Source organism: Schistocerca nitens, chromosome 1, assembly GCF_023898315.1.
Source record: "Schistocerca nitens isolate TAMUIC-IGC-003100 chromosome 1, iqSchNite1.1, whole genome shotgun sequence".
Classification (NCBI taxonomy): domain Eukaryota; kingdom Metazoa; phylum Arthropoda; class Insecta; order Orthoptera; family Acrididae; genus Schistocerca; species Schistocerca nitens.
The window spans coordinates 957,909,696-957,935,313 of NC_064614.1; the positions used below are offsets into that span (position 1 = coordinate 957,909,696).

General features: G+C 37.5%; 2 protein-coding genes across 3 annotated transcripts in view; one reads left to right on the top strand and one right to left on the bottom strand.

Moving 5' to 3' along the window:
- Positions 1–20,427, top strand: part of LOC126214602 (centrosomal protein of 131 kDa) — a 117,559-nt gene extending 97,132 nt beyond the window's left edge. Inside the window, exons 11-12 of the mRNA XM_049941468.1 lie at positions 19,967–20,184; positions 20,277–20,427. Coding sequence (XP_049797425.1) covers positions 19,967–20,184; positions 20,277–20,409 — 351 coding nt within the window. The 3' untranslated portion in view covers positions 20,410–20,427. The remainder of the gene's footprint in view (positions 1–19,966; positions 20,185–20,276) is intronic.
- Positions 20,428–22,942: 2,515 nt separating this feature from the next.
- The window catches only part of LOC126194769 (uncharacterized), a 262,121-nt gene continuing 259,445 nt past the window's right edge, over positions 22,943–25,618 (bottom strand). For both annotated transcript variants that reach the window (XM_049933059.1, XM_049933067.1), the window contains 2 exons: positions 25,170–25,276; positions 22,943–23,231 (listed from right to left, as the gene is read on the bottom strand). In XM_049933059.1, the coding sequence (XP_049789016.1) occupies positions 23,120–23,231; positions 25,170–25,276 (219 nt within the window). In that variant the 3' untranslated portion in view covers positions 22,943–23,119. The remainder of the gene's footprint in view (positions 23,232–25,169; positions 25,277–25,618) is intronic.

Here is a 25,618-nt window from a genome sequence, read left to right on the forward strand (position 1 = left end):
TGTCTTCCAGAAGAATGTTGTGTGCATAAGTGCACATAAGGTCCAGATAATCTCACTAGATCTTTGCTATTGTGCTATTATTCTTCTCATAGCTGCAGGACACACACACACACACACACACACACACACCAGTACTTTCCTCCACAGCAAATCCCCACTGTATATTCATGGTGAAAATAGACTGATGGTGAAAAAATCAGGTATTGAAGTTGTTGTAGTAATATTAAGTGAAGAACTTACTCAGTGATTAAAAAAAATAAAAAGTGGAAGACTACTGGGAGGGACTCATATGATTTGATGTTCAGTATTAACAACCAACAACTAGTAATGAGAAACAGGAAGAGTAGATTCCCTCCCCTTTTTGAATAAGCAAAGAGCAAAAACAACAAACAGGATACATTTATTATGTCAAAATATTTTAATTTTTTCAAAAGAAAAGAGAGAAGTTTTGAGAAAGTATGTTTTATAAGGGCTTGCAATGTATGATCAGGCCACTCAAATCAGTGAAACATCTGCATAACAGTACTCTCATTGAAGAATCTTCTACACACTGATAGATTATCCATTCCCCAAAAGAAAAGCACATGGTGAATATCCAACAACTGCAGTTCATACAACTGTACAGTATTCTGAATTACAGCAAGGGTGTTATAGTTTCTAAAAACATTATGGATATGAGTATATCTGAGCTCCACAAAGCGTGGGAGAAGGACATTGTCACTGAAATTTAAAGCATTATGAGGAGGGTAAATGTGAAATTTTAAAAAATCTAATGTCTTTAATTCTCCTGTATCTGAATGTCTTAAATTCTCCAGTGTCTGATGAATATATTAAGGCAAGTTTTCTATGGCTAAAGGTACCATCATACATTTCTTCACTTGGAATTCTTTTCTCATAAATAGTTACTTAAATAAGAGATTAAAAGCAACCTTTAAATGTTTCTTGTTGTTATAAACGTAACACTAATTACATTAATGTAGATGTTAGTGTCCTGTGAAATAAGGTAAAACAATGTAAAAGTATAAGATCTTATTGTGCCTACAATAATAATTTTATGCCTACATTTGTGCGTGAGAACCACACAAAAAATTTCCTTTTCATTTGTTTCATTGTATCTAACATTACAATCAACCAGCCATGTATGGTAAGGGGTAGGTATTGCTGCAGATTAATTAAACAGGTAGTGTTTTGTGAAAACTCTGGGTTATGGTTTCATTAGGGCAGCTGCAGTGGGAAAGAGAATGGAATTACCAGTGGAGCTTTTCCATGGAATTGTAGATTATGCCAGAAAGACTGGAAAAAATCAAGGAACAGGAGATGAAGATTTCTGCCCTTCTGACACAGTTAGGAAATACAAAATTTAAATTATGACAGCTAAAAGGTGAAAAAGAGAAGGGCGTTAGGAAAATATTTACCTTTGTGCAGTATGGGAGCATATTGCAGAGCATGCATGGTGATCATACACTCTGTAAGAACTATGCCCTGCCTTTTGTAATGTCTAGGGGATCAACATAAATCATGGCGACTTCAGTGTAATTAAAGTGGCATTTCTGTTCATCTCATTGTGTATGTCTTTCAGTTAGCTTCTTGTTCTGTACTGTAGCAGTTCTTTCTATGTTTGGTCCATGTTTCACTTACCTGTGATTCTTGGCACTGACATATTATGTGAAATTTACTTTCTTCCTTAAGTTTTGCACATCAGTGTTTTAGAGAAGTCAAGTTTGTGGATTAAGTCCATGATTTTCAATCTTTTTGAGTTTAGGGCTCCCTGAATAACTTTGTTATTTCTATGGCTTCCCAATGGGACACTTTGTAAAAATTGAACCTCAGTGCAGCATCTGAGCTTGCTTCTGGTTACCCAACTTGCCAAATCTTGGCACCTTCATTTCATCCTCCACACAAAGCCTTGATGTGTACTTGGTTTTAATGACAACCACTGTCTAAAACTGACTCTTGCAAAGATAGGTAGTTGACAAAATAATTCATACCTCCAGTGTTTTCTTGTTCAAGCTTGCAAGCTCTTTTCATACTGAATACCAAAATGTTGGCAATGTCATTTATGGCAACTTTGCTTTTAGTGAAGAATCTGATGAAAGCTCTATCAACTCATCCTATTCTGCAGTATTGGCCTCAGAAGAAGAATTATTACTGAAGGGATTTTGAACCCATTGAAACCTACCACAGTTTTCAGGAAAACTATTTTTTAAAATGAACATGAAGTTCAGATCAATGTCTTTCAATTATAGAAAAATATCTGCAGTAAGGCATATCTGATTGTTGTTTATAAAATGCTGGAAACATGGAAAGTAGTCCATTTTTCCTCTGTTGTTCATTTTTCTCTTGCAAAGAAGAAGCTTCTTTTTGAAGACCGAAAGAATAGTCGACAAGCTGTATGAAATGAGTTTCATTACCTTATTCAGTGAGTATAACTTCTCAAATATATCATATAAGTGGACCTTTAAAAGGAAGTCAGTGTATAGAAAGTACTTAGCACTCATGTGATTTTCTCCTTCCAGGTAAGAACAGACTTCTCACCTAAGTTAAGAAGTGTGGAATAAAATATTTCCTCAGGAAAGCCAATGAATTGTGCAATAAAATAAGGGAGATGTATGTTCAGCCCCCACATCATGACACATTTGTCTAAAAATCTAGCTTTCTGAAGATAAATTTTAATAATGCTCACCACATTTATGACAGTTTTCAGTACTAAGTTCAGGTCAACACTCAAATGCCATGAAGTAAGTACTTCTCTATAGATAATGCAATGTGTCCACATAATATCAGGAACTTTGTCATGGATGAGCACTTGTAGACCACTATAACATCCCGATATGGATCACACACCATCAGTACACTTACCAACATAGTGAGGTGAGTTAATTTGAGTGTCTGTCATGAAATTGTCCACCAGTTTGAACAAATTTATTTCCTTATAAAAAAGATCTTCCACCATTTCATTACTTTTTTCATATCACACATAGCAAGTTAAATGAGTATCTCTTTTGCCGTCGATAGACTCATCTAGCTGCAAACCAAAATATCTCCCTCTAATTTTTTCTATAATTTTTTTCGTGACAGACAAAGGAATGGGAAAATGTCTGCTTGTGTCTGTGTATGTGCGGATGGATGTGTGTGTGTGTGCGACTGTATACCTGTCCTTTTTTCCCCCTAAGGTGAGTCTTTCCGCTCCCAGGGTTGGGGTGGCTCCTTGCCCTCTCCCTTGAGGCCCGCATCCTTTTGTCTTTCCCTCTCCTTCCCTCTTTCCTGATGGGGCGGCAGTTTGTTGCGAGGGCTTGAATTTCGTGTGTATGTTTGTGTTTGTTTGTGTGTCTATCGACCTGCCAGCACTTTCGTTCGGTGAGTCACATCATCTGTGTTTTTAGATATATTTTTCCCACGTGGAATGTTTCCCTCTATTATATTCACAATATAATAAAAACTGTAGCAATAACTATTGGTGCTAAGTGTAACACGTGATGTAGGTGGCTTTGAATTTATGACTGCATCCATTCCTCGGAGACCACACAGGCTGCTACCAGAAATGAAATTTCCCACCATTGCCTTTTTTTGCCACTAACAATGAAATGAAATGCACAGTGCCCCAGATGCTCATTTGTGATGAACCAAGGCACCGTGGCACACAGGACAGGTTGAAATAAGTAGCTCAGCAAATTCCTGGTTTAGTTCTTACTTAAGAAATAGAATGCAGAAAGTGGCCATATCGAGTAATACAAAGAAGGATGCCAAATTGTGTGCATGGGGTGAAATTTAGAATGAAAGTCTCACACAGTTTGATGATTGGTCCACTACTGTTCTTGCTTTGTGTTAATGAGCTACCATTTCATTTTAATCAGGTGGCAGAATTAGACCTGTTTGCAGAAAATACAAGCATCTTTATGAAGCTGAGCAAAGAATCATCACCAGAGAAAATAGTAAATTATGTTTTTGTGAAAGTTGTGAATGGTTTTGTACATATGGATTAGCTTTGATCTACTGGAAACACAGTTCACTTGCTTTGTACTGTCAGAAACATTCCACCTCCTATAAAACTAATATACCAACAAGAAATAATAAACACAGTAAAAAATTGTAAGTTCTTAGGTTTGCATATTAATGAAAACTTTAATTGGGAAGACCATGCAGCAGACCTGATACAACATCTAGATTTGGCTCCTTTAGCCATAGCCAACGGCCTTGCCACAGTGGTAACTTTGGTTCCCATCAGATCACCGAAGTCAACCACTGTTGGGCTGGGCTAGCACTTGAATGGGGGACTGTCCAGTCTGCTGAGCACTGTTGGCAAGTGGGGTGCACTCAGCCCTTGTGAGGCAAACTGAGGAGCTATTTGATTGAGAAGTAGCGGCTCTGGTCTCGGAAACTGACATACGGCCGGGAGGGCGGTGTGCTGACCACATGCCCCTCCTTATCTGCATCCAATGATGCCTGTGGGCTGAGGAAGACACGACGGCCGGTCAGTACCGCTGAGTCCACCAGGGCCTGTCGACAGAGTTTACTACTTTTTACTTTTGTCATAAGAATACTTGCCAACTTTGAGGATATAGAATTCTATAAGTCAACATATTTTGCATATTTTCATTAATTGGTGCCTTCTGGGACAATATTCTGGGATAACTCCTTGCTTATGCAAAAAATATTCATTGTGCCAAAGAAAGTAATTAGGATTATGTCTGGAGTTCACTCATATACACCATGCATGCATCTGTTTAAGCATCTGGTAATATTAATCATAGCCTCAAAGAACATTTAGTCAGATATGAAATTTGTTATTAGAGATACTCACAAGTACATCACTAGAAGGAAGAATGATATGTATTATCCTTTAATGAATTTAACTTTGGTACAGAAAGGGGTGAAGTATGCAGCTATAAAACTCTGAGACAATCTATCCATGGAAATAAAATGTCTGACAGATAGCAGAAATGTTTTCAAATGTAGATTAAAGAGCAGTCTCCTTAACAACTCCGTAGATAATTAGTCATTTAAGCTTATAAATATTATTTTTTGATTTAGTTGTATAAAAGTGTTCTGTGAGTGCTTTGTCAACATGCTCCTCTTCATAATGTTTATTGTGAAATTAATCTATAAAATCCGATGAGTTGTTACAAGTGCCAAAAGTTTAGTCACACAATATTGGGATTCAATGACTAAACATCAGAGGTGAAGCAATGTAGTTCAAGAAACTGGTGGTCCATCTATTTCCCTAGAAAAAGATGATATCATTTTAGATGACAATAAAGCCTGGAACAAACAATGGCCACTCTTTATACAGGAGAAGAAGATTCAACAAATGAAGGTGAGAAAATATATACTCTACGCCAAAGCAAGGAAGCAGTATAAAGCAATACAGCTCTCACACAGTACACAGTACTGAAAACTGCAGCAGTAATGATGAGTGCCTCAGTGCAAACCCAGCCATTAGCAAGTGCAAGTCCCACTTGTGCTTGCAAGTGTATGAGTATATGGAGCCCATTGTCATTTGTGTCATGATCATGGAAAAGACTGATCTTTCAACAATGGAGATTAGGTTCCGAACCAAACAGTCCCCACACAGGGAAAAGTGAGGCCTTTTTGTGCTGCAAGAGCTAATGGCTGAAGCATGCTTACCAAAGGGGCTTACAGAACAAATGGGAATGTCCAAATGTGAGTTGAATAATACATCCCAAAAGTTTCAGAGTGAGAGTGTCACAGATTTACTCAACACTATAGTGACAGCATCACAGAAAGGAGTGCTCTTATAACCCCAGGATCCCATCTGTTAAATTGAATAAGGAAACCCACATATCCTTACACAGAACCTAGAATTGAGTACAAGTTACAAGAGCTGGATCATCAGCAAGGAGTAACACTTTACACTGGAAGCATGAAAGTACAGATGGAGCTGAACTACCTGCCTTGGCAGAGACTGTTCCAGTTTATATATACACAGAACGTTCTAGTAAGCTGGCCATTGTGGCCAAGCAATCCTAGGTGCTTCAGTCCAGAACCGTGCTGCTGCTATGGTCGCAGGTCCTTACACAGAACACAGAACCTTGAGTATCAGTTACAAGAGCTGGATCATCAGCAAGGAGTAACACTTTACATTGGAAGCATGAAAGTACAGATGGAGCTGAACTATCTGCCTCGGCAGAGGCTGTTCCAGTTTATATATACACAGAATGTTCAAGTAAGCCGGCCGTTGTGGCCAAGCGATTCTAGGTGCTTCAGTCCAGAACCATGCTGCTGCTATGGTCGCAGGTTCGAATCTTGCCTCAGGCATGGATGTGTGTGCTGTCCTTAGGTTAGTTAGATTTAAGTAGTTCTAAGTCTAGGGGACTGATGACCTCAGGTGTTAAGTCTCATAGTGCTCAGAGCCATTTTTTTTTTTTTTTTTTTGGTTCTAGTAAAGTCCTGTGTTCCATAAAAAAGTCCTGGGATCTTCCAGAAATCAGAAACATAAAATTATAAATTAATTTGATTAATATGAATTGATTTGGATTACACATCCCACCAGCTAGAATAAAAGATACAGGCCCTGAGTCTGAGTAAAGCTGGTAGGTTTGCTCTTGATATTTAAATTTATGCAACTGTTTGCATTGAACAGTGCAACAAGCAATAGCTCAGTGCATTCCGATACTACAACCACTACGCCATGGTGGATGATGCACAGCATGTGGACTTGTTTCCTCCCCTGGCAGAAGAGCAGTGGGCTATAGCTTCCTGGTTCTGGATATAGTCAGTTGTGCTGATGCTGCTTGTATTGTTATGTTCTCACAATCAGTGTGATATACAAATGAACTTAGTTCCACTGAGACAAAGTGGTCATCATTCAGGTCTTCATACTTATTGTATTGGAAGTCCCTATCATTGACCTGAACCTCAGGACTATGATAGGACTTCACATGAAGAACGTGGAAGACCTTTCTGCACTTTTGTCTCATCACTGTAGGATTATCATTTTCAACCTTGTAGGTGACTCTGGACAAACATTGCAGGGTTTGGTATGGGTCAAAGTAGCACTTTAATAATTTTTCTCATAATCTGACTTGCAGAGGTCGCCTGGAGTGTAGGATAAAAGTGGCTATCTGGCACTATAACATTCATGGTCCTTATGCTGGGAATCCAAGGCTGTAGGCATCACAGCTGTTTTGCTTCTTCAGTTTGATGTAATCATCTGCTCAGCATCACCAAGTTGAAATGGAAACAAAATATCCATTGTTGCCTGTGGCTGTCAACTGTGGATAGGAAAAATGGCATGGAATCATTTTAAACTTTAGTAACTTACTTTTCCATGTAGTATGTGAAAGCAACGACAGCTGATACCATAATCCAGTCCCTCTGTTACACTGACACTTATCTGCCAACATATTATTAAAATGTTCTGCAAGGCCACTGCGGGCGGCAGGCAGTTGTCATTCTGTGGATACTGTCACACTGTGAAAATATCTTGGACTCTTGTCTCAATTGAAACACTTTTCCACAGTTAGATATTATTACATATGGTACTCCAGGCTTAAGAGTTTTGTCTTTTACAAGAAACCTGGTGATTTACAGAGCTTCAGCAGGCAGCACAATCTTGGTGAAAACATCACAGATGAGATATTTGGTGCACACTATTATCCATTTAATCCCTTTTGTCATCTTGGGAAACTTCTTCTTAAGATCAATCTAATCTGGAGAAATGGAGCAACTGCAGGAAGATTTTGTACAAAGCATCTTGGGGATAAAAAGTACATACTTCCATCATTGATATTTCATACAGTGGCTTACATGATGTCCGGCATATCAGTAGAGAACTGGACAATGATATCTGCTTCTGAAAAATATTCAAAAATTGGAAACTATAAATACAAGTATTTTTTTTTATGCAGAGTGACACATGGAAGCACGTGCTTGTGAAGTCATACTGTCTAACAGCAGATCTTCACTGGAAATTATTCAGAAGTTCCTAGAAAAATTCTGCTTAACTTGAGTCCCTATTATCCTGGGGTCAAATGGAGCTGTCATTCCTTTTGAACCTTCCTCAACCTATTCCTGTCTCCTCCCAAATGAAGGTAGTGCTAGTCCCAATAGCTTGGATAGTGTCACGATTTTTACATATGTTTATCAGCAGTACTAAACATATCACCACCTGAAGATAAGTATGCTTGTGTTTCTGTCTCATAATTTATTTGTTTACTCAGTTGGAATTTCCTATAGTAAAGTAAAACTGGTTGTTCAAAATTCCAGGTCTGCCTGTTGATCAGAACTTGAACTGGAAATCACATATTTTAGATTTTCTCAAACACTTGAGTTACACAACATGTGCCTTTCATGCAGTTGCTGTTTTTTGTGATGAAAGCATTAGAAACTTAGATTACTTTCCATATTTCCATTCATTAAAGTCATACTGAATTATTTACTCTGGCCGTTTCACAGACACAAAGTATTCATTTCACAGAAACACGCAGTAATTTCATATAGACAACTGTTTAAAAACTTAGACATACTAATGACAGCCTAACAATACATTTACTCTCTTATGAAGTTTGTGTTATGTAGGATCAGGTACAATTTGAACACAATTATAGCATTCATAAATATAGTACTAGGAACAAAAATAAGTTCCACTGTCCACAACTTAACTGTGTTTTTGCATAGAAAGGAGCAAAATATGCAGTCATAAAAATATTTGATGTCTTGCCTCATGAATTAAAGATGCTGGCACAAAGTGATAGTTTTAAAAGCAAATTGAAACAGTTTCTGCTTGATAACTCCTTTTGCTGGGTAGATGAATTTGTGAAGAGATAGAATCTGTAAGTGGTTAGGCTACATTTATCCAATTTTGCTGAAGATTAAGATTTAAAAAATACCATTATGTCAATGGCCAGTAATTAGCCATGTTTTCATGGAGAAAATGTATCTTATTTATGAATCTATTGATGTACTCCATATCCTAGCAAGTTGTGGCAAGTATGATCCACCAAACATGCCAACAACAACGCAAAACTAACTAAAGACCAGGAAGATAAGAGAAATTAGGGCTCATAGGGAGGCATATAGAAGTTTTTTTCTCTCGCTCTATTTGTGAGTGGAACGGGGAGTGAAATGACTAGTAATGGCGCAACGTATCCTCTGTCAACCACAGTACGGTGGCTTTCATTAGTGTAATACTTGGGAAATTCAGTCAATCTATAAAGGAGACAGGTTAAAAATCACTTATGTGACCTATCCTAGAATACTGATTTGCATGGGACCCATACCAAAGGGGACTAACAGGGGATATTGAATGGATACAGAGAAGATCACCATGAATAGTCACAGGTTCGCCTGACCCATGGGAGAGTGTCATAGAGATGCTGAAGAAACTAAACTGATAGTCTTGAATACAGAGATAAACTGTCCCATGGAAGCCTACTTATAAAGTATCAAGAGCTGGCTTTAAATTATGACTCTAGGAATATACCACTATCCCCTGTCTATCACTCCCTCAGGGATCAGAGAACAAGATTAGATTAATTACTGCATGCCTGGAGTCATTTAAACAATCATTCTTCCCATGCTTCATACATGAATGGAATGGGAAAAGCCTTAATAACTGGTACAACTGGATGTACCCTCTGGCATGCACATCACAGTAGTTTGCAGAGTATAGATATAGATGTAGAGGTAGATATCACAGTAAAAAAGTTGGGGTGATGAGCATCCATTTATGCCCCACTGGGTCATAATTCTTTCTATACAATGTCCCTTCTATTAACTGAATTCTTGTTTCACAGCTTTTCCCTTCTTTAAGGCCTCTGTGATCTCCATGAATACTGGTTCTTCCCTTTTTTCATCTGTAGTCTTCGTTAGTGCAGCAACAACTGGGAGATCACCACTGCTCTAATTTTCTTCCAATGGTTTCCACAAAAGGCAGTCTCTATTCTTTTTTTGTATACTACTGTGATGACAAATTCTTGAAGCTTCAGGGCCCATCTTGCCAATTATCCTGATGCATCCTTCAGGCTTGTCAGCCAAGATACAGAATGGTGGTCAGTCATAAGAGTGAATGGTTTGCCATATAAATTAAGTCAAAATGTACTGATTGTCACACAGCTGAAATACACTGATTGCATGAACTACTACAAGACACTCTTCCTCACTTGCAAAGTAATTGTGATTGGATGTGGAGAGCACTCTGGAGCCATAAGCAGTCATTCTTTCATCATCATCTTGGATTTGCGCTAGTAGGCCTACTGCACCTGTCCTGTAACCAATGGCATCAGTGTCTAGTTCCATTTTAGCATTCTGGTAACAACTGCCATTTCAAGTGAAGAACTCAGCACCTCCATAAGGATGCAGAAAGACCTTTCTTGCTCCTCCCTCTAAGAAAGTTTGGCATCTACCTGCAGCAGCCCTTGTAATGGCTATACTTTGTAACTGGCATCCTGTATGAAACGACTATAACAGGAGCACATTCTGAAGAAGACTTCCACATCATAAATGTGCTGAGGGGTTGGAAAATCTGTTTTGGCTGTATTTTAAAGGCAAGTGTAAATTCCTTTCCTGTTAACTAGGTGCTCCAAGAGGCTTTTTTCAGATCCAGGTGAAGACTTGCTTCACAATCACACTTCAGCACAGTAGTCAAGTGGCTTAAATGATGTTTAAATGTCTTGAAGAAAACAGTGTCAACCAGATACAAAGACACAGTTTGCCAGTAGCCAGTCTGCAAATTCATAATGCAGAAATACTTCACTCTCTTTAGACAGTCCAAGGTGTCGTTCATGACAGTGGGTATACATTATTTTTGCCAAACTATCCTTTGTTCAGCTGCAGACACCCAATACAAGCACTGACTGATACCGAAATGGTGTCCATTGTTGATCTATTGTTTCATACTGTGTTAACTGGTCTCCTCTCTGGTCTTGTCTGCACCCAAAAATTGACATAGAATGCCCACCAACTGCTGACATTGTTCCTTTTTTTAAGTCAGAACCTATTGGCAGCTGGATGTAGGCTCCTCTGGTTTGTAGTTGGTAATGATAGCATAGCATGATTCTCCAGCAACAGCTCTAAGTTGTCTTTGCTGTACTGTTTCAACTATTCTTATGCTCATACCCTTAGGGTGAGTTGTAGCTGTTTATGGCATTTGGTGTCCCAGAGCTCTCCCTGTCCATTTATGATAGTTATTATTGTCTTTGACTTGTAGATTTTTTATGAGGCAGAGAACCTGACTAGAGATTCACATTTTAACTGAGGATTCAGACTATTGACTATAACTCATCTCATAGATGATGGAAGGATAAATGTCTTTTGTAACAGAAAATCATGCAGAGAAATTGTTGTTGTGTGAACTTGTTGGAATAGCTTAATCAATGTGGAGTTCCAATTATCTATAGTCCATGACAGCTTGTAATGTCTGCAAGAAGTCTCACTCAAATATAACATTATGGCTGCATTCTGGTGAAATGACAACATCAAAGAACTGTGTTTCATCTTTCGTGGTTCCTGTCACAAAAAGGTCCTTATTGACTGGACATATTTTCTATTTGCAACCTTCAGCACAATGGCTTTTAAATCCAGAACGTAATATTTCTTATCTGGCAATAATAAGCACCTTATATCACAGAAAATAATGTCCAAGAATCAAATGTTACTGGACAGTGTGCTATGCACCACTATTAAATCTCCACACTGAGCAGTGGTGTGCTCCATTACGTGTGCCTGAGAAATGTATCATTGGCCAAACTTCTCTGTGCACAGCCCACTGCTATCATCCCAGGCTACCTTCACACACACATGCTTCAAAACACAGCAATTGGCCACCTATAACACTCATAACACTCAGCAGTTGGCTGCCCAGAATATACAGTGACCCCAGCTGCCAGCTCCATTAACTATGGAACCTTATGTAATGCTTCTACTGAAATCTACAAGCTAGTTCCCAAGGTGCTGTGTTTCTACACTACAACATAGAAGTGCCACATTACGGTGGACCTGCTATTCGATGTTGATTCATGTGCAGCACTCTGGAGTTAGAATCCAAATGCTTTACTGATACTTGGACTTCAACATTCATTAAGTGTAGTATGTCAACAGACTTGTGATTTCCACTGGAATTTTGTATTTCACTTGCACTTCATGGACATTGGTATAACCACCATCAATTTATACAATTTTTCGTAAACTGTTCGTCTACAAGTTGGCACTTGGTGACAGAATTATTCATCTTAGTGTTGTGTCAATAAACCGTAGATTGGTGATATATTTATTGCATCATTCCTAGATATAACAGATAGTTTAGTCATTTATATGATGTCATTCCACCCCATGAACCATGGTCCTTGCCGTTGGTGGGGAGGCTTGCGTGCCTCAGCGACACAGATGGCCATAGCGTAGGTGCAACCACAACGGAGGGGTATCTGTTGAGAGGCCAGACAAGCGTGTGGTTCCTGAACACGGGCAGCAGCCTTTTCAGTAGTTGCAGGGGCAACAGTATGGATGATTAACTGATCTGGCCTTGTGACACTAACCAAAACGGCCTTGCTGTGCTGATACTGCGAACGGCTGAAAGCAGGGGGAAACTACAGCCGTAATTTTTCCCGAGGGCTTGCAGCTTTACTGTATGGTTAAATGATGATGGCATCCTCTTGGGTAAAATAGGCCTCCATTTGGATCTCCGGGTGGGGACTACTCAAGAGGACGTTGTTATCAGGAGAAAGAAAACTGGCATTCTACGGATCGGAGTGTGGAATGTCAGATCCCTTAATTGGGCAGTTAGGTTAGAAAATTTAAAAAGGGAAATGGATAGGTTAAAGTTAGATATAGTGGGAATTAGTGAAGTTTGGTGGCAGGAGGAACAAGACTTTTGGTCAGGTGAATACAGGGTTATAAATACAAAATCAAATACGGGTAATGCAGGAGTAGGTTTAATAATGAATAAAAAAATAGGAGTGCAGGTAAGCTACTACAAACAGTATAGTGAACACATTATTGTGGCCAAGATAGACACGAAGCCCACGCCAACTACTGTAGTACAAGTTTATATGCCAACTAGTTCTGCAGATGATGAAGAAATTGATGAAATGTATGATGAGATAAAAGAAATTATTCAGGTAGTGAAGGGAGGCGAAAATTTAATAGTCATGGGTGATTGGAATTCGAGAGTAGGAAAAGGGAGAGAATGAAACATAGTAGGTGAATATGGATTGGGGGTAAGAAACGAAAGAGGGAAAGAGGAAGCCGCCTGGTAGAATTTTGCACAGAGCATAACTTAATCATAGCTAACACTTGGTTCAAGAATCATAAAAGAAGATTGTATATATGGAAGAATCCTGGAGATACTAGAAGGTATCAGATAGATTACATAATGGTAACACAGAGATTTAGGAACCAGGTTTTAAATTGTAAGACATTTGCAGGGGCAGATGTGGACTCTGGCCACAATCTAATGGTTATGAACTGTAGATTAAAACGGAAGAAACTGCAAAAAGGTGGGAATTTGAGGAGATGGGAACTGGATAAAGTGATTAAACCAGAGTTGTAGAGAGTTTCAGGGAGAGCATAAGGGAACAATTGACAGGAATGGGGGAAAGAAATACAGTAGAAGAAGAATGGGTAGCTCTGAGGGATGAAGTAGTGAAGGCAGCAGAGGATCAAGTAGGTAAAAAAAACAAGGGCAAGTAGAAATCTTTTGGTAACAAAAGAAATATTGAATTTAATTGATGAAAGGAGAAAATATAAAAATGCAGTAAATGAAGCAGTAAAAAGGAATACAAACGTCTCAAAAATGAGATCGACAAGAAGTGCAAAATGGCTAAGCAGGGATGGCTAGAGGACAAATGTAAGGATGTAGAGGCTTATCTCACTAGGGGTAAGATGGATATTGCCTACAGGAAAATTAAAGAGACCTTTGGAGAAAAGAAAACCACTTGTATGAATATCAAGAGCTCAGATGGAAACCCAGTTCTAAGCAAAGAAGGGAAAGCAGAAAGGTGGAAGGAGTATATAGAGGGTTTATACAAGGGCGATGTACTTAGGACAATATTATGGAAATGGAAGAGAATGTAGATGAAGATGAAATGGGAGATACGGTACTGCGTGAAGAGTTTGACAGAGCACTGAAAGACCTGAGTCGAAGCAAGGCCCTGGCAGTAGACAACATTCCATTAGAACTACTGACGGCCTTGGGAGAGCCAGACCTGACAAAAGTCTACCATCTATTGAGCAAGATGTATGAGACAGGCAAAATACCCTCAGACTTCAAGAAGAACATAATAATTCCAATCCCAAAGAAAGCAGGCGTTGTCAGATGTGAAAATTACTGAACTATCAGTTTAATAAGGCACAGCTGCAAAATATTAACGCGAATTCTTTACAGATGAATCGAAAAACTGGTAGAAGCCGACCTCTGGGAAGATCAGTTTGGATTCCGTAGAAATGTTGGAACACGTGAGGCAATACTAACCTTACGACTTATCTTAGAAGAAAAATTAAGGAAAGGCAAACCTACGTTTCTAGCATTTGTAGACTTAGAGAAAGCTTTTGACAATGTTGACTAGAATACTCTGTTTCAAATTCTAAAGGTGGCAGGGGTAAAATACAGGGAGCAAAAGGCTAGAATTTGTACAGAAACCAGATGGCAGTTATAAGAGTCGAGGGGCACAAAAGGGAAGCAGTGGTTGGGAAGGGAATGAGACAGGGTTGTAGCCTCTCCCCAATGTTATTCAATCTGTATATTGAGCAAGCATTAAAGGAAACAAAAGAAAAATTCGGAGTAGGTATTAAAATCCATTGAGAAGAAATAAAAACTTTGAGGGTCGCCGATGACATTGTAATTCTGTCAGAGACAGCAAAGGACTTGGAAGAGCAGTTGAACGGAATAGACAGTGCCTTGAAAGGAGGATATAAGATGAACATCAACAAAAGCAAAAAGAGGATAATGGAATGTAGTCGAATGAAGTCGGGTGATGCTGGGGAAATTAGATTAGGAAATGAGACACTTAAATTAGTAAACGAATTTGGGGAGCAAAATAACTGATGATGGTCAAAGTAGAGAGGATATAAAATGTAGACTGGCAATGGCAAGGAAAGCGTTTCTGAAAAAGAGAAATTTGTTAACATCGAGTATAGATTTAAGTGTCAAGAAGTCATTTCTGAAAGTATTTGTATGGAGTGTAGCCATGTATGGAAGTGAAACATGGACGATAAATAGTTTGGACAAGAAGGGAATAGAAGCTTTCGAAATGTAGTTATACAGACGAATGCTGAAGATTAGATGGCTAGATTACATAACTAATGAGGAGGTATTGAATAGAACTGGGGAGAAGAGGAGTTTGTGGCACAACTTGACAAGAAGAAGGGAGCGGTTGTTAGGACATGTTCTGAGGCATCAATGGATCACAAATTTAGCATTGGAGGGCAGTGTGGAGGGTAAAAATCATAGAGGAAGACCAAGAGATGAATACACTAAACAGATTCAGAAGGATGTTGGTTGCAGTAATTATTCGGAGATAGGAGTCTTACTCGGGATAGGATAGCATGGAGAGCTGCATCAAACCAGTCTCAGGACTGAAGACCACATCAACAACATGATATCATAATGATTTCCTGATGCAGTATCTTGATAACTGCCATCCAAGGAGGATTTTCATCTGCAGTAGCCTCTCTTCTGTAGGTTAATGCCTCAGTTAGCTTTCCAGACTTTGGTGGCTGGACATGTGGTTAGGATCTTTGTATGATGGTTGGGAGTAACTATGTTTTGTTGAAGAGCTACCTCAAGCAAGATGCAGTGATGAGCTTCATCCCATACATTGTATGTACTCATCTGCAGTTGCTTGGCATGAACAGAATTGCCCTGTTTTATGCTGTCTTTTGTTTAACAATTCCTGAACGCTCTTCTTCTTTGTGTACAGTAGCTCACAACATGGTCAAGATATCTCCAGTGGAAAAATACTGATGTTTTCTCCTCTGTTCTTCATATGGCTGTATCTGTAGCGTCATGAACTTAGGACTGTGTATGACAGTTGCAGCATATATCTGGGGTTATTGACTTCATTCTTCCATGGTGGTCATCCTTATAGTGATTCATGCCAATGACCAACGAATCTCTTGTTGAAATTTTGATGGTAGTTCTTTCTGGCTGGGTTAAACATTTGACACTGCTCTCCAGTCATCTCGGTCTGACATCATCAACAGATGTCATAAATCTTCATACCCCTTCTTGATTTGTATAGGTGATGTGAGATCCTGTTGGTCTTCCATGACTATTGTCAATACAGCATTTATAAGTTTTTTCTGGTGCATTGCTTCCATGGGCTGGCCCCAATTGAAAACTTCTCTGCTATGGTGGCATCATTTAAAAGAAGTGCTTGATAGACACATGTCATGTTAACACTGAAAGTAAAAATATGAAGTGCATTGTCATGTTTGTGTAATGTGACTTTTCATATCTTTGTTATGCAAGTGCAATGGAATCTTTGGACTGGTAAAAACAGAAATTGTATGAAGCAACAATGATTAGTAAAGCTTTTATTGTCAGCTTGAAATAAATAAACTTAACAGGTTATTGGCCCAGTCTTCAGATGCTTCAAGTTTATCCACTTGTATTTTGTAGTCATCAACACTGGCTGTCATTTTTGTTGAACAGAAGAACAAAGGGCAGATTCACATTATTTTATGAAAATTTATTCACAAGTGAAAACAAATCCTTCACAGCTGTTCAAGGACAGTGTAGTATGGATGACTAGCAGGCAACTTGACTCATCTGAGAGTCTTTGGAACAGATGTTATGTGCATGTGAACAAGAATTTTTGTTAATAGTTTGACAATAAGGCGGTGCATGGGGATCTGGCTGGGTATGTGAATTACAGAAATGACTTTAGGGTCTGGATTCCATCTCAGAGGAAGTTTGTGCAAAGTCACAATGTAAAATTCAAGGCTGAGGCTGTATGCAATCTCTGCACCAAGCTTACTGAATATGAAGTAGCTCACAATGAAACCGTTCCACAGAGTCAGTGTAATCAGACTTCCAAAGAGTGAAATGAATCAGAAAATGTCAGCCATGACAAGAAGACAGAAGTTGAAAGTTAAGAGGAAGAAGATATGGATATGACATCAAAGTTCTGGAGGAAGTCAAGTATTAAGTGAGAAAGAAAGAAGCAAACATGAAAAGAAGAAACCAGAATGGATGACCAGTAAAGACTATGTGTACATGGCTGAAATGCCTATCATCAGGGACAAGGATCCAAGCTTGTGTTCTGAAGCTTTTCAGTCTAGCAATAAAAATCAACAGCTGGAGGCCATTAAAGAAGAATTAAAGTCCCTGAAAGAGAATAAACTTGGGTATTAGTTAAGCACTCAAGTGGCACAGATTTTGCAGAACTGATGGTCCATACACAAGAAAATTGCAGAAAATGGCAATGTTTGCTTCAATGGTCAACTTGTGGCCGAGGGACATATACAAAGGCAGCGAATTGATTATAAAGAAACATTCAGCTCTGTTGCACATTAATATACTACTTGAATCCTGTTGGCAGTGGCTGCTGCAGAAGAAATGCTCACCCAGTTTGACATCAAAACAGCTTTTCTGAACAGTGTACTTAAAGAAGAAATGTGCATGGAACAATCTGAAGATTTTGAAGATGATACTGGATGTGTATGTCACCTGAAGAAAAGTCTATAGGTCTCAAACAGGCAGTGCATTGTTGCAACAAACATTTCATAGACTTCATCATGAAAGCTGGGTTTAAAAACATGACGCTGATTTGTGCCTCTTCTACCATTGAAGTAACAAGAATTGTTTATATGTTGCAATCTAAATCACTGATGGTTTAGTTTTGGGAAGCAACAGAGTAGATTGAGGAGTTTTGTACTAGGGTCTCTCAAAAACTTCTGTATAGAAAGATACAGCAAAATGAAGACAAGTTAACAGCAGTGAACCAACGAGACTATACAAAGGAAATCCTGAAAAGATTTGGAATGGCTGAGTGTAATGGAGTTTCTACTCTAATTGAATGTGAGGGAAGTAATTTCAGAGACAAGATCCCATACAAAGTTCCTTATTGTGAGGCAGTCTCATATTTGGACATTTCTTTTGCAATGAACGAAGCAGCTAGAGCCATGGAAGATCCTACTGTTCGAAACTGAAATCAAGTGATACAAATTTTTAGGTACATAAAGAATACAATGGGTTATGTAATTACCTACAAGAAAAAAAATAATGTTTAAATGTCTACAGTGATGCTGATTATGCTGGTGACAAGGACACAATAGGTATAGTCCATATCTCAGTCATGGGGCTCTATCACACGCCAGTCAATTACAAAAGACAGTGGCAACATACACTATGGAAGCAGAAGTAATATCAGCAAGAGATGGAGCAAATTTTCTACTGAAAATATTATCTATGAACTGATTGGAACTTCCAGACAACTGACACCTACTACAGTCTACAATGACAATGCAAGTACAGTGAAGTTCTCTAAAAATCGAAAATATAACCAGAAATCAAAGCCCATATAAATCTGTTGCTTCTATACTGGAGAAAGAGTCTTCAGTGGAGATCTTGGATTAAAACACTATCACAGTATTAATCAGTTAGCTGATGTACTAACCAAGCCAGTGGAAAGGGTTCAACTCAAGAGGCTGCATGAAAGAATTGGAGTGTGCCCATGGGAGTGTGTGCTTGGGGTCTACGTGGTTGTGTGTGAATGTGTGTACTTTATCTAGAAAAAGTGCCAGAGCTTGCAAGCTAATGAATACTGTTTTCTGTTATTTGTGTCTATGTGCCCCACATCAATCCGATATTGATGGGTAGTTGGCTTTTGCTTTTTTTACGCATTGCTCCATTGAGGAGTTTCCTTTATTTTTATTCATGACATGTTCACATCCCTTTAACCACATAACTGGACCATGGCCGGTCCCAGAACTACTGCTGGATGCTTGAAGTGTATATGACTCACTGGTTCTTTTGCATCCATTGGTGCCTTGACAATGCAAACTGTCAAGAGGGGTGTACTTTTTGTGTTCCGTTCTTGCCAGACAAGGCAATGGATTTTGCATAGACTTATTAGAGCCACTGCATTCTTGATATCTGGCATACCCAGCATCTCCATAAAACTATGTCATGTAGAATGTGGACTCAAGTGCTGATGCTGAATAAGTGCTTAAGGGGACCAAATAGCTCAGACCATCAGTCTCCTATTCACCCCTAAGGACAGAAACAGTGTACCCAATCTGTCTGCGTATAGAGCAAATTTGTATGCAAGTGTAATAAAGTGTGAGGTGGGACTTGGGTGCCAGCCCAATATTCACACAGATGGATGTAGGAAACTGCCTAAAAACCACATCCAGGCTGTCCAGAACACTGACCCCTCATTGTCAGTCTGCTGGACATATTCAATCTGGTATCAGGATAACTCTCTGTCCCGGAAACAATCATTTTAACACCCAGGCAGGTGGAATCAAGCGCCAGCTACTGAAGCAGAGTGGTCGACATACACATTGAATGAAATTTTTTTATTGAGCACACACGAAGTATATATGCAGCTTAAATGCCAGCTTCTATAGTGTGTGCTCCTATTTATACTGTACATACATGGAATATTCTACTTCAGGGGTGGGATTCAAACCAGTGACCGACATATCACCATCCACTGACAGTAACAGGTAGCCCATGGAAAAGAATGCACCACATGCTGCAATGTTGCATAATGATTGTCACTGTTAAATTTGAGAAACTAAATTTGAATAAAATTGTTTTTCTTGCAAATCATTCATAAATGGAATATGGAGGAAGGGGAGTTTTTTTTTTGGGGGGGGGGGGGAGTGGGGGGTGGACACTGCTGTAATGCTACACACCGTGTGGTGAGTCTAACAGTATAAATTTAGATGTAAATCAGTAAAACAATGTTTAAAGTAAAATTCTGTTGCCAGAATCTTTTATTGCTCTGAAGTATGTTTTCAGAGACACTAGGCATGTCCTAACTGGATATCTTTTTTAATGCAGCTTATTGAGCAGTTTTCAAGTGAAAGAGCTAACGTCAAAGAGATTATTAGAAAAGAATTTCTATCACAAATAATTATTCTGGAGGAAGAAAACATTCAGTTAAGGGAACAAATTGCTGAAATGCGAGCATATCACCAAATGGAAATTTCTGCCAAAGAAAAGGAACTTAGGACTGCAGCTGCTGACAAAGAGCATGAGTTTCAAGAATTATATAAAAGGTAAATTAGTTACAGGTATCTCATCTTTATTTCTACATAGCCTCACGTTAATCTGTATTATTTGAAGTAGCTTCTGTTTACAATCATTTCAGGGTGAAAGCAGCAATTGCAAAGAAGGAGAAAGCAATTCAGCAACTTCATTTGAAATATGAGGCAGCATTAGAACAGTGTACTCACCTTGAAAATGTTTTAGAACAACACCAAAGAGACCATTTGTTTCGATAGCTAAGTATTATTTTTCATTTTGGTCATTCCTAACAGTATTTAAGTTATTGACAAACATAATTTTTACAAAACACAAAATGCAAAAACAAATGACAGCCGCAATCTGTTTCATAGTGATATTTTTATGATTGCATTCTGCTATGTATTGAACACTTCACTTACTGTTTCTGTGAAACATGTATGTCCTTTTGGAAAACAGCTATGTTTTCAGGAAATAATGTATAAATTTACAAACAATCTCTGCAGAAGTATTAATCAGATTTAAGTAATTAGTGTAACAAATTTTAAAAATCTGGTAGAAACACGTTCTTTGTGAATTCTTCATTGTCACAGTGAAGCATGCCAGACAGATGTTGAAAAATATTGAGCAATACTGCAACATTTAAATCAAAGAGCTTTCCACTGTATGCAAGCTTTATTGCTGTCAATACGAGATAAATGGATAGGATCTTATTATATCTTTCCTTATAACAAGTCCATTGTGATGGTGAAGTGTCTCGAGACTTTTGAAAGCTAAGCCATGTTATTATCTATAAGAGACCTGTTTTCAAGACCACCGTTATGAATGATTTACTTGTCCAAAGTTTCTGAATAATTAATCCAAAGACGAAACTGTATAACTTACTGCTGCAACAGATAATACATTTGACTATACAATCACATGGACAGCAAAATTCATTTGGACTCCATGAGCCAAATAAGTCAATCATGCATAGCAGTCCAGGTCTGGTTTTTATGTAATTTTTTCTCATTCCCAAAAAAAGCAAGGAAAAATTGTGTGGACATCATTTTGAAAGTCTAGAAGATGTTAAAATCTACAAATAATGGGTTCCAACCACTGGACAAAAGGACTAGTGCCAATAGAGTGAGACATGTTTTGGAAGGATATAACTGAAGATATATAGTGTGTACAATGTGTAAACCTCCAAAACATGAAGTATATCACAGACATAAAATCAGAAAATCTTTCATAATGCCCTCAAATTACTTCTTGCAAGTGCAGTCACAAACTACCATGTTGTTGAATAGAAACTTTGAATTGGTGGTCATTTAATTTTATTATTTATAGAGAAGATAAAAAATTAACTATCCAGTGCAATGACAAATTATATCTTTTACATGTAAGGATTAAAGTTATAAGGAAAAAAAATGGGAGATGGGAATAGCCTCATAAAGAATGAGGCTGTAAAACACTCTGCCTTATAGACTGAAATCTGATGTTTCTTGAAAGAAGAGGTGTTTCCAGCTTTTTTTTTAAAAAAAAAAAAAGTTATTTCATACCTGAATATTAATAAAGAGTTCTCAACTCTCAAGTTAAGCATATTTTTTGGCACCTAGGTTACTGTGGTTGTTTTTGTCATCCTCAATCATCTGCTATTTGAGACAGTGGTGGTGTGAATAGAATTAGTGTAAATTCACTATCCTGTCTTAAGTGCAGTCCAACAATACTACTTCCCTAATGTGCACTAAGAAAGGCAACAAATGTAGTTTGCTGTAAGTTGGTCATTAAAAACTTAGGACCTGCTTGGCAGTCTTACATCATTGTAAATTCAAGAATTTGTTTTAACAGAAATATTCAAAGAAAAGGCACTTCATTCATACATTTGGCCGAGTACAGTTAATGGAAACCATAGTCTCACATCTTCAAGTAGTGTATAGCAATTGTAGTTGTGAGATAATGAGAATAAATCTTGTGATAACAAAGGTAAATGTTTCACAAAGAAAAGTCAGTATGTAACTGCCATTTGATCGCCAAAGGAATTTTAACTTTATTTTAGTCAGAAGCTATATGGATACTGGGAAATATTTGTGAAACAACTGTTAGTGATGACAGATGATGGAAGCTCTGTCTAGTTCTTTGTAAGAAATGCATTTTGGTGCTGTGACCCAACATGTACTAACTAGTTAGGTATATGTTGTTGTTGCTCTGTTCTTTACATTTTTCAATAACTATCTTTTATTTTTTGTGAAAAATATCATATTCCATTTTTGTATTCATTCTGGTATTCAAACATTTAAATAATAATATTTTTATTAATAAGTATTTAGTGTGATTACAACAAATGAGAGTCACAAGAAGAAATAAAGATCTCATTATAGAAATATGGGATTTATGAAAAGATAAGTTAACTACTGAATTTAATTTTCCAGAATTCTTAGGAGATTTCTGTAACATGAGCTGGATGATAAAAGATATCAAATTTAATCCTTAATAAGAAAATGTTTTATAGAATTAATTACACAAAATGAAGTTTTTCAGGTTCTTGTTTTGCACTGTTTACACCTAATTGTATTCTCACATCTGAAAGAAAAAACATAAAATAAAATTTCAGTCCACAGATTTATAATCTTTTAATGGTGCCACAACTTCGGACAGTTCTTCTACCAATAAAGTTTCCTTTAAAATGGTAGAAAATTTGAGTATTTTTCCTATATGTAACATTGTAATAAAGTACAGAGCAGAAGAATTTTGGGGGAATTTGCTCCTGCTATCCTCCATAAAATAAGCTTCCAAAATGACTGAAACCATGAATATAAAGAACAGCTTTTATTTTAAAATATCTCATTTCAAGTTTAATGTTCTATACTATTAATACATGATTACATACATTATTTACAATCATATTAGCTTTATACAGTCTCTGAATTCAGTCAATGCAACTAAGCATTTAAAAATTTACACTACACACAACTAATCACAAATAGTTCTTTATGAGTGACTCAGGACTGGTTCCAGTGAATCTGGACTAATGCTTAAATTGCAGCTAACAGCATCCTCATACTGGTGGCGTTCTCTATGCTTCTTGTCCAAATTTGGTGATCTGTAACAGAATAGTAATAATATATAAAATATTATTATGACATGATAAATTAATTTTATTTCATAATAATGAAAACGGAACACATTTTTATTCTTTTGAAATTTTTCCCGATTTACTGACAATGAAATTGCAATGCAGGAATTTGTCCTTGACTGGAAGTCATAGATTTAAGACAAAGCCAGTTTTTTTCTTGGTCAGCTTCTGTTTTAAATATGCTGGACCATGTACTTTCCATTTTAGTTTTGCACTTGAATTGACGTGGGTTCTTTTTTTATTACTGTGAGGTAGAATCATTAAGACCATTTTTTTTTATATATGCATTGATGTAAAAATGGTGTATTTTCAGTTCAGTGTTGTACTCATACAGGTGTACTGCGACCTCAGACAGGTAAAGGGAAAATGTAACTAGGGTGTAATAAGAGTTTTTAATTATTTTTCCAGAACAGGATTACTGGAACAGGACTTTTGGGAAATAACATTTGTTTGTTATTAATGGTGAGGCCTGCTTCACAATTATCACTAAGTGATGTAAGAAACAGAAAAAAAGAATAAAAAATGCAACAACTGAAACTGGACATGGACTTCTAAGACCATGATGTTGTTCTGCATAATTGTCATAGAATTATGTAAATTCTCTTTGTACCTTTTAGACATTCCTTTTCTCTTTAGATTATGTGTCGCGCTCATTTATTGCACAAGCCAGAGTTTTGTTGTTCACTTATATGCAATGCTGTGAGCCTGATGATTAATCCTAAAATATTGTTCAGTCACTACTTCAGTTGTTTATCTTTTGCAACTGAATGTTTATTTTTCAAACAAAAAAAATGTTTTATCTATTCACATTAGGTATTATCAGTGCTTTTTTCTATTCTTTTCATGTGCCTGTTGATAGTTATGCAGACACTAGATGCACACAATCCAGATTTACCCCTACATCAACTGAGTAAGTCTGTGTGCAACAAGAAATGTTTATGTAGAGTAAAATGCTTAAATGTGACTTATCAACAATTGGAAACATATACAGTGTGCATCTAGTATCTACAAAAGAACCAATGGACTCAAGCAAAGAACAGAAAAAATAAAAATCACTGATTATAGTTAATATGAATGTGTGAAATATATTTGGTTACAAACAAACTAACATTTGGTCACAAAAGGTCTTTGTACATTGCGATTGTGCTATCAGCCAGCAGACCCACAATGTGGAGGGACAGAGAGAGAGAGAGAGAGAGAGAGAGAGAGAGAGAGAGATGTCATCTTTCAGAACTGTAGCTAGATTAAAAAAATAAATTTTTTGGTACTAATGAAAAATGTCATTTCTATGAATGGTGCCTTCGCGGTAACTGAAAGTTTGTCCTGTGTGAAGAAGGTGACCATAAAATTACAGACATTCTTGAGTAAACAATAGAGTGTTTGACAAATGAGAACCGAAAACATGTACCAACAGAGTTACTGTTCAAATATACATTCAGTCCAATTTTGCTCCTCTTTATGATGTTTTTCATTTCTGATGATATATCAGTGGAGTATGAAACAGTAATTTCCAGTGAAGTTGAAGTGCCAGTAACTGTATTTAAAATGTTTAAGATCTAATTTCTTGAATTAGTAGAGCAGGTTGTGTGTATAATTCATCACGTACAAAGGTGCAAAACACACGCTTATAGTGAAGAATGAAAAGCAATGACTGATAGTTTGTTTAGTATGTTCATTCTGTGCTAATAAAACCATAGATTAGCAGGATTAAAATATCTGTCAGAAACACAGACTTTTAGTTACTGATATTACAGTTGCTCTAACTGCTTTATTAATTTGCCTCTCAAATAGTAACTGTACTTGTAAATAGACCCGTAGCAATACCAGTAACTGACTATTTCATTCTGTGATGAAATGTACAAGAAGCTTTTCATATCATACAACAGCAAACAATTCAAGACTTACCTTTCAGCATCAGAAAGGGGCTGAATTAATAAGGGTTGATGTGGCCGAGGAATATCATAATCAGGTTCTGAATGTCTCCGCCGCCGTATGGGCTCCATCAGTGCCAACTGAAGTCAGGAAGTCTATTGTCACTTGTTTGTAATAACAAGAAAAAATGTTCATAATGCACTATACAGAATGGTCCAAAAATGTCTGAAAAGCTTGTAAGCATGTCTAGGTAGGTTGTGCTGAGATATGATTGTTCAGTAACAAATTTGATGTCTTGCACTCTTTCCGAGTTAATTAGCATTGAAGTTAGTGAATCAGGCCCTTACACATGCAAACTAAGCAGTCCACCAGATACGATTAGTATCAGTTGTTCTCAAAGCATAGATGATAATGCATAAGACTGCTCAGACTTTGGTTTGAGAGCAATTGTTACTACCATCCTCGTCTAATTTTTGTATCAC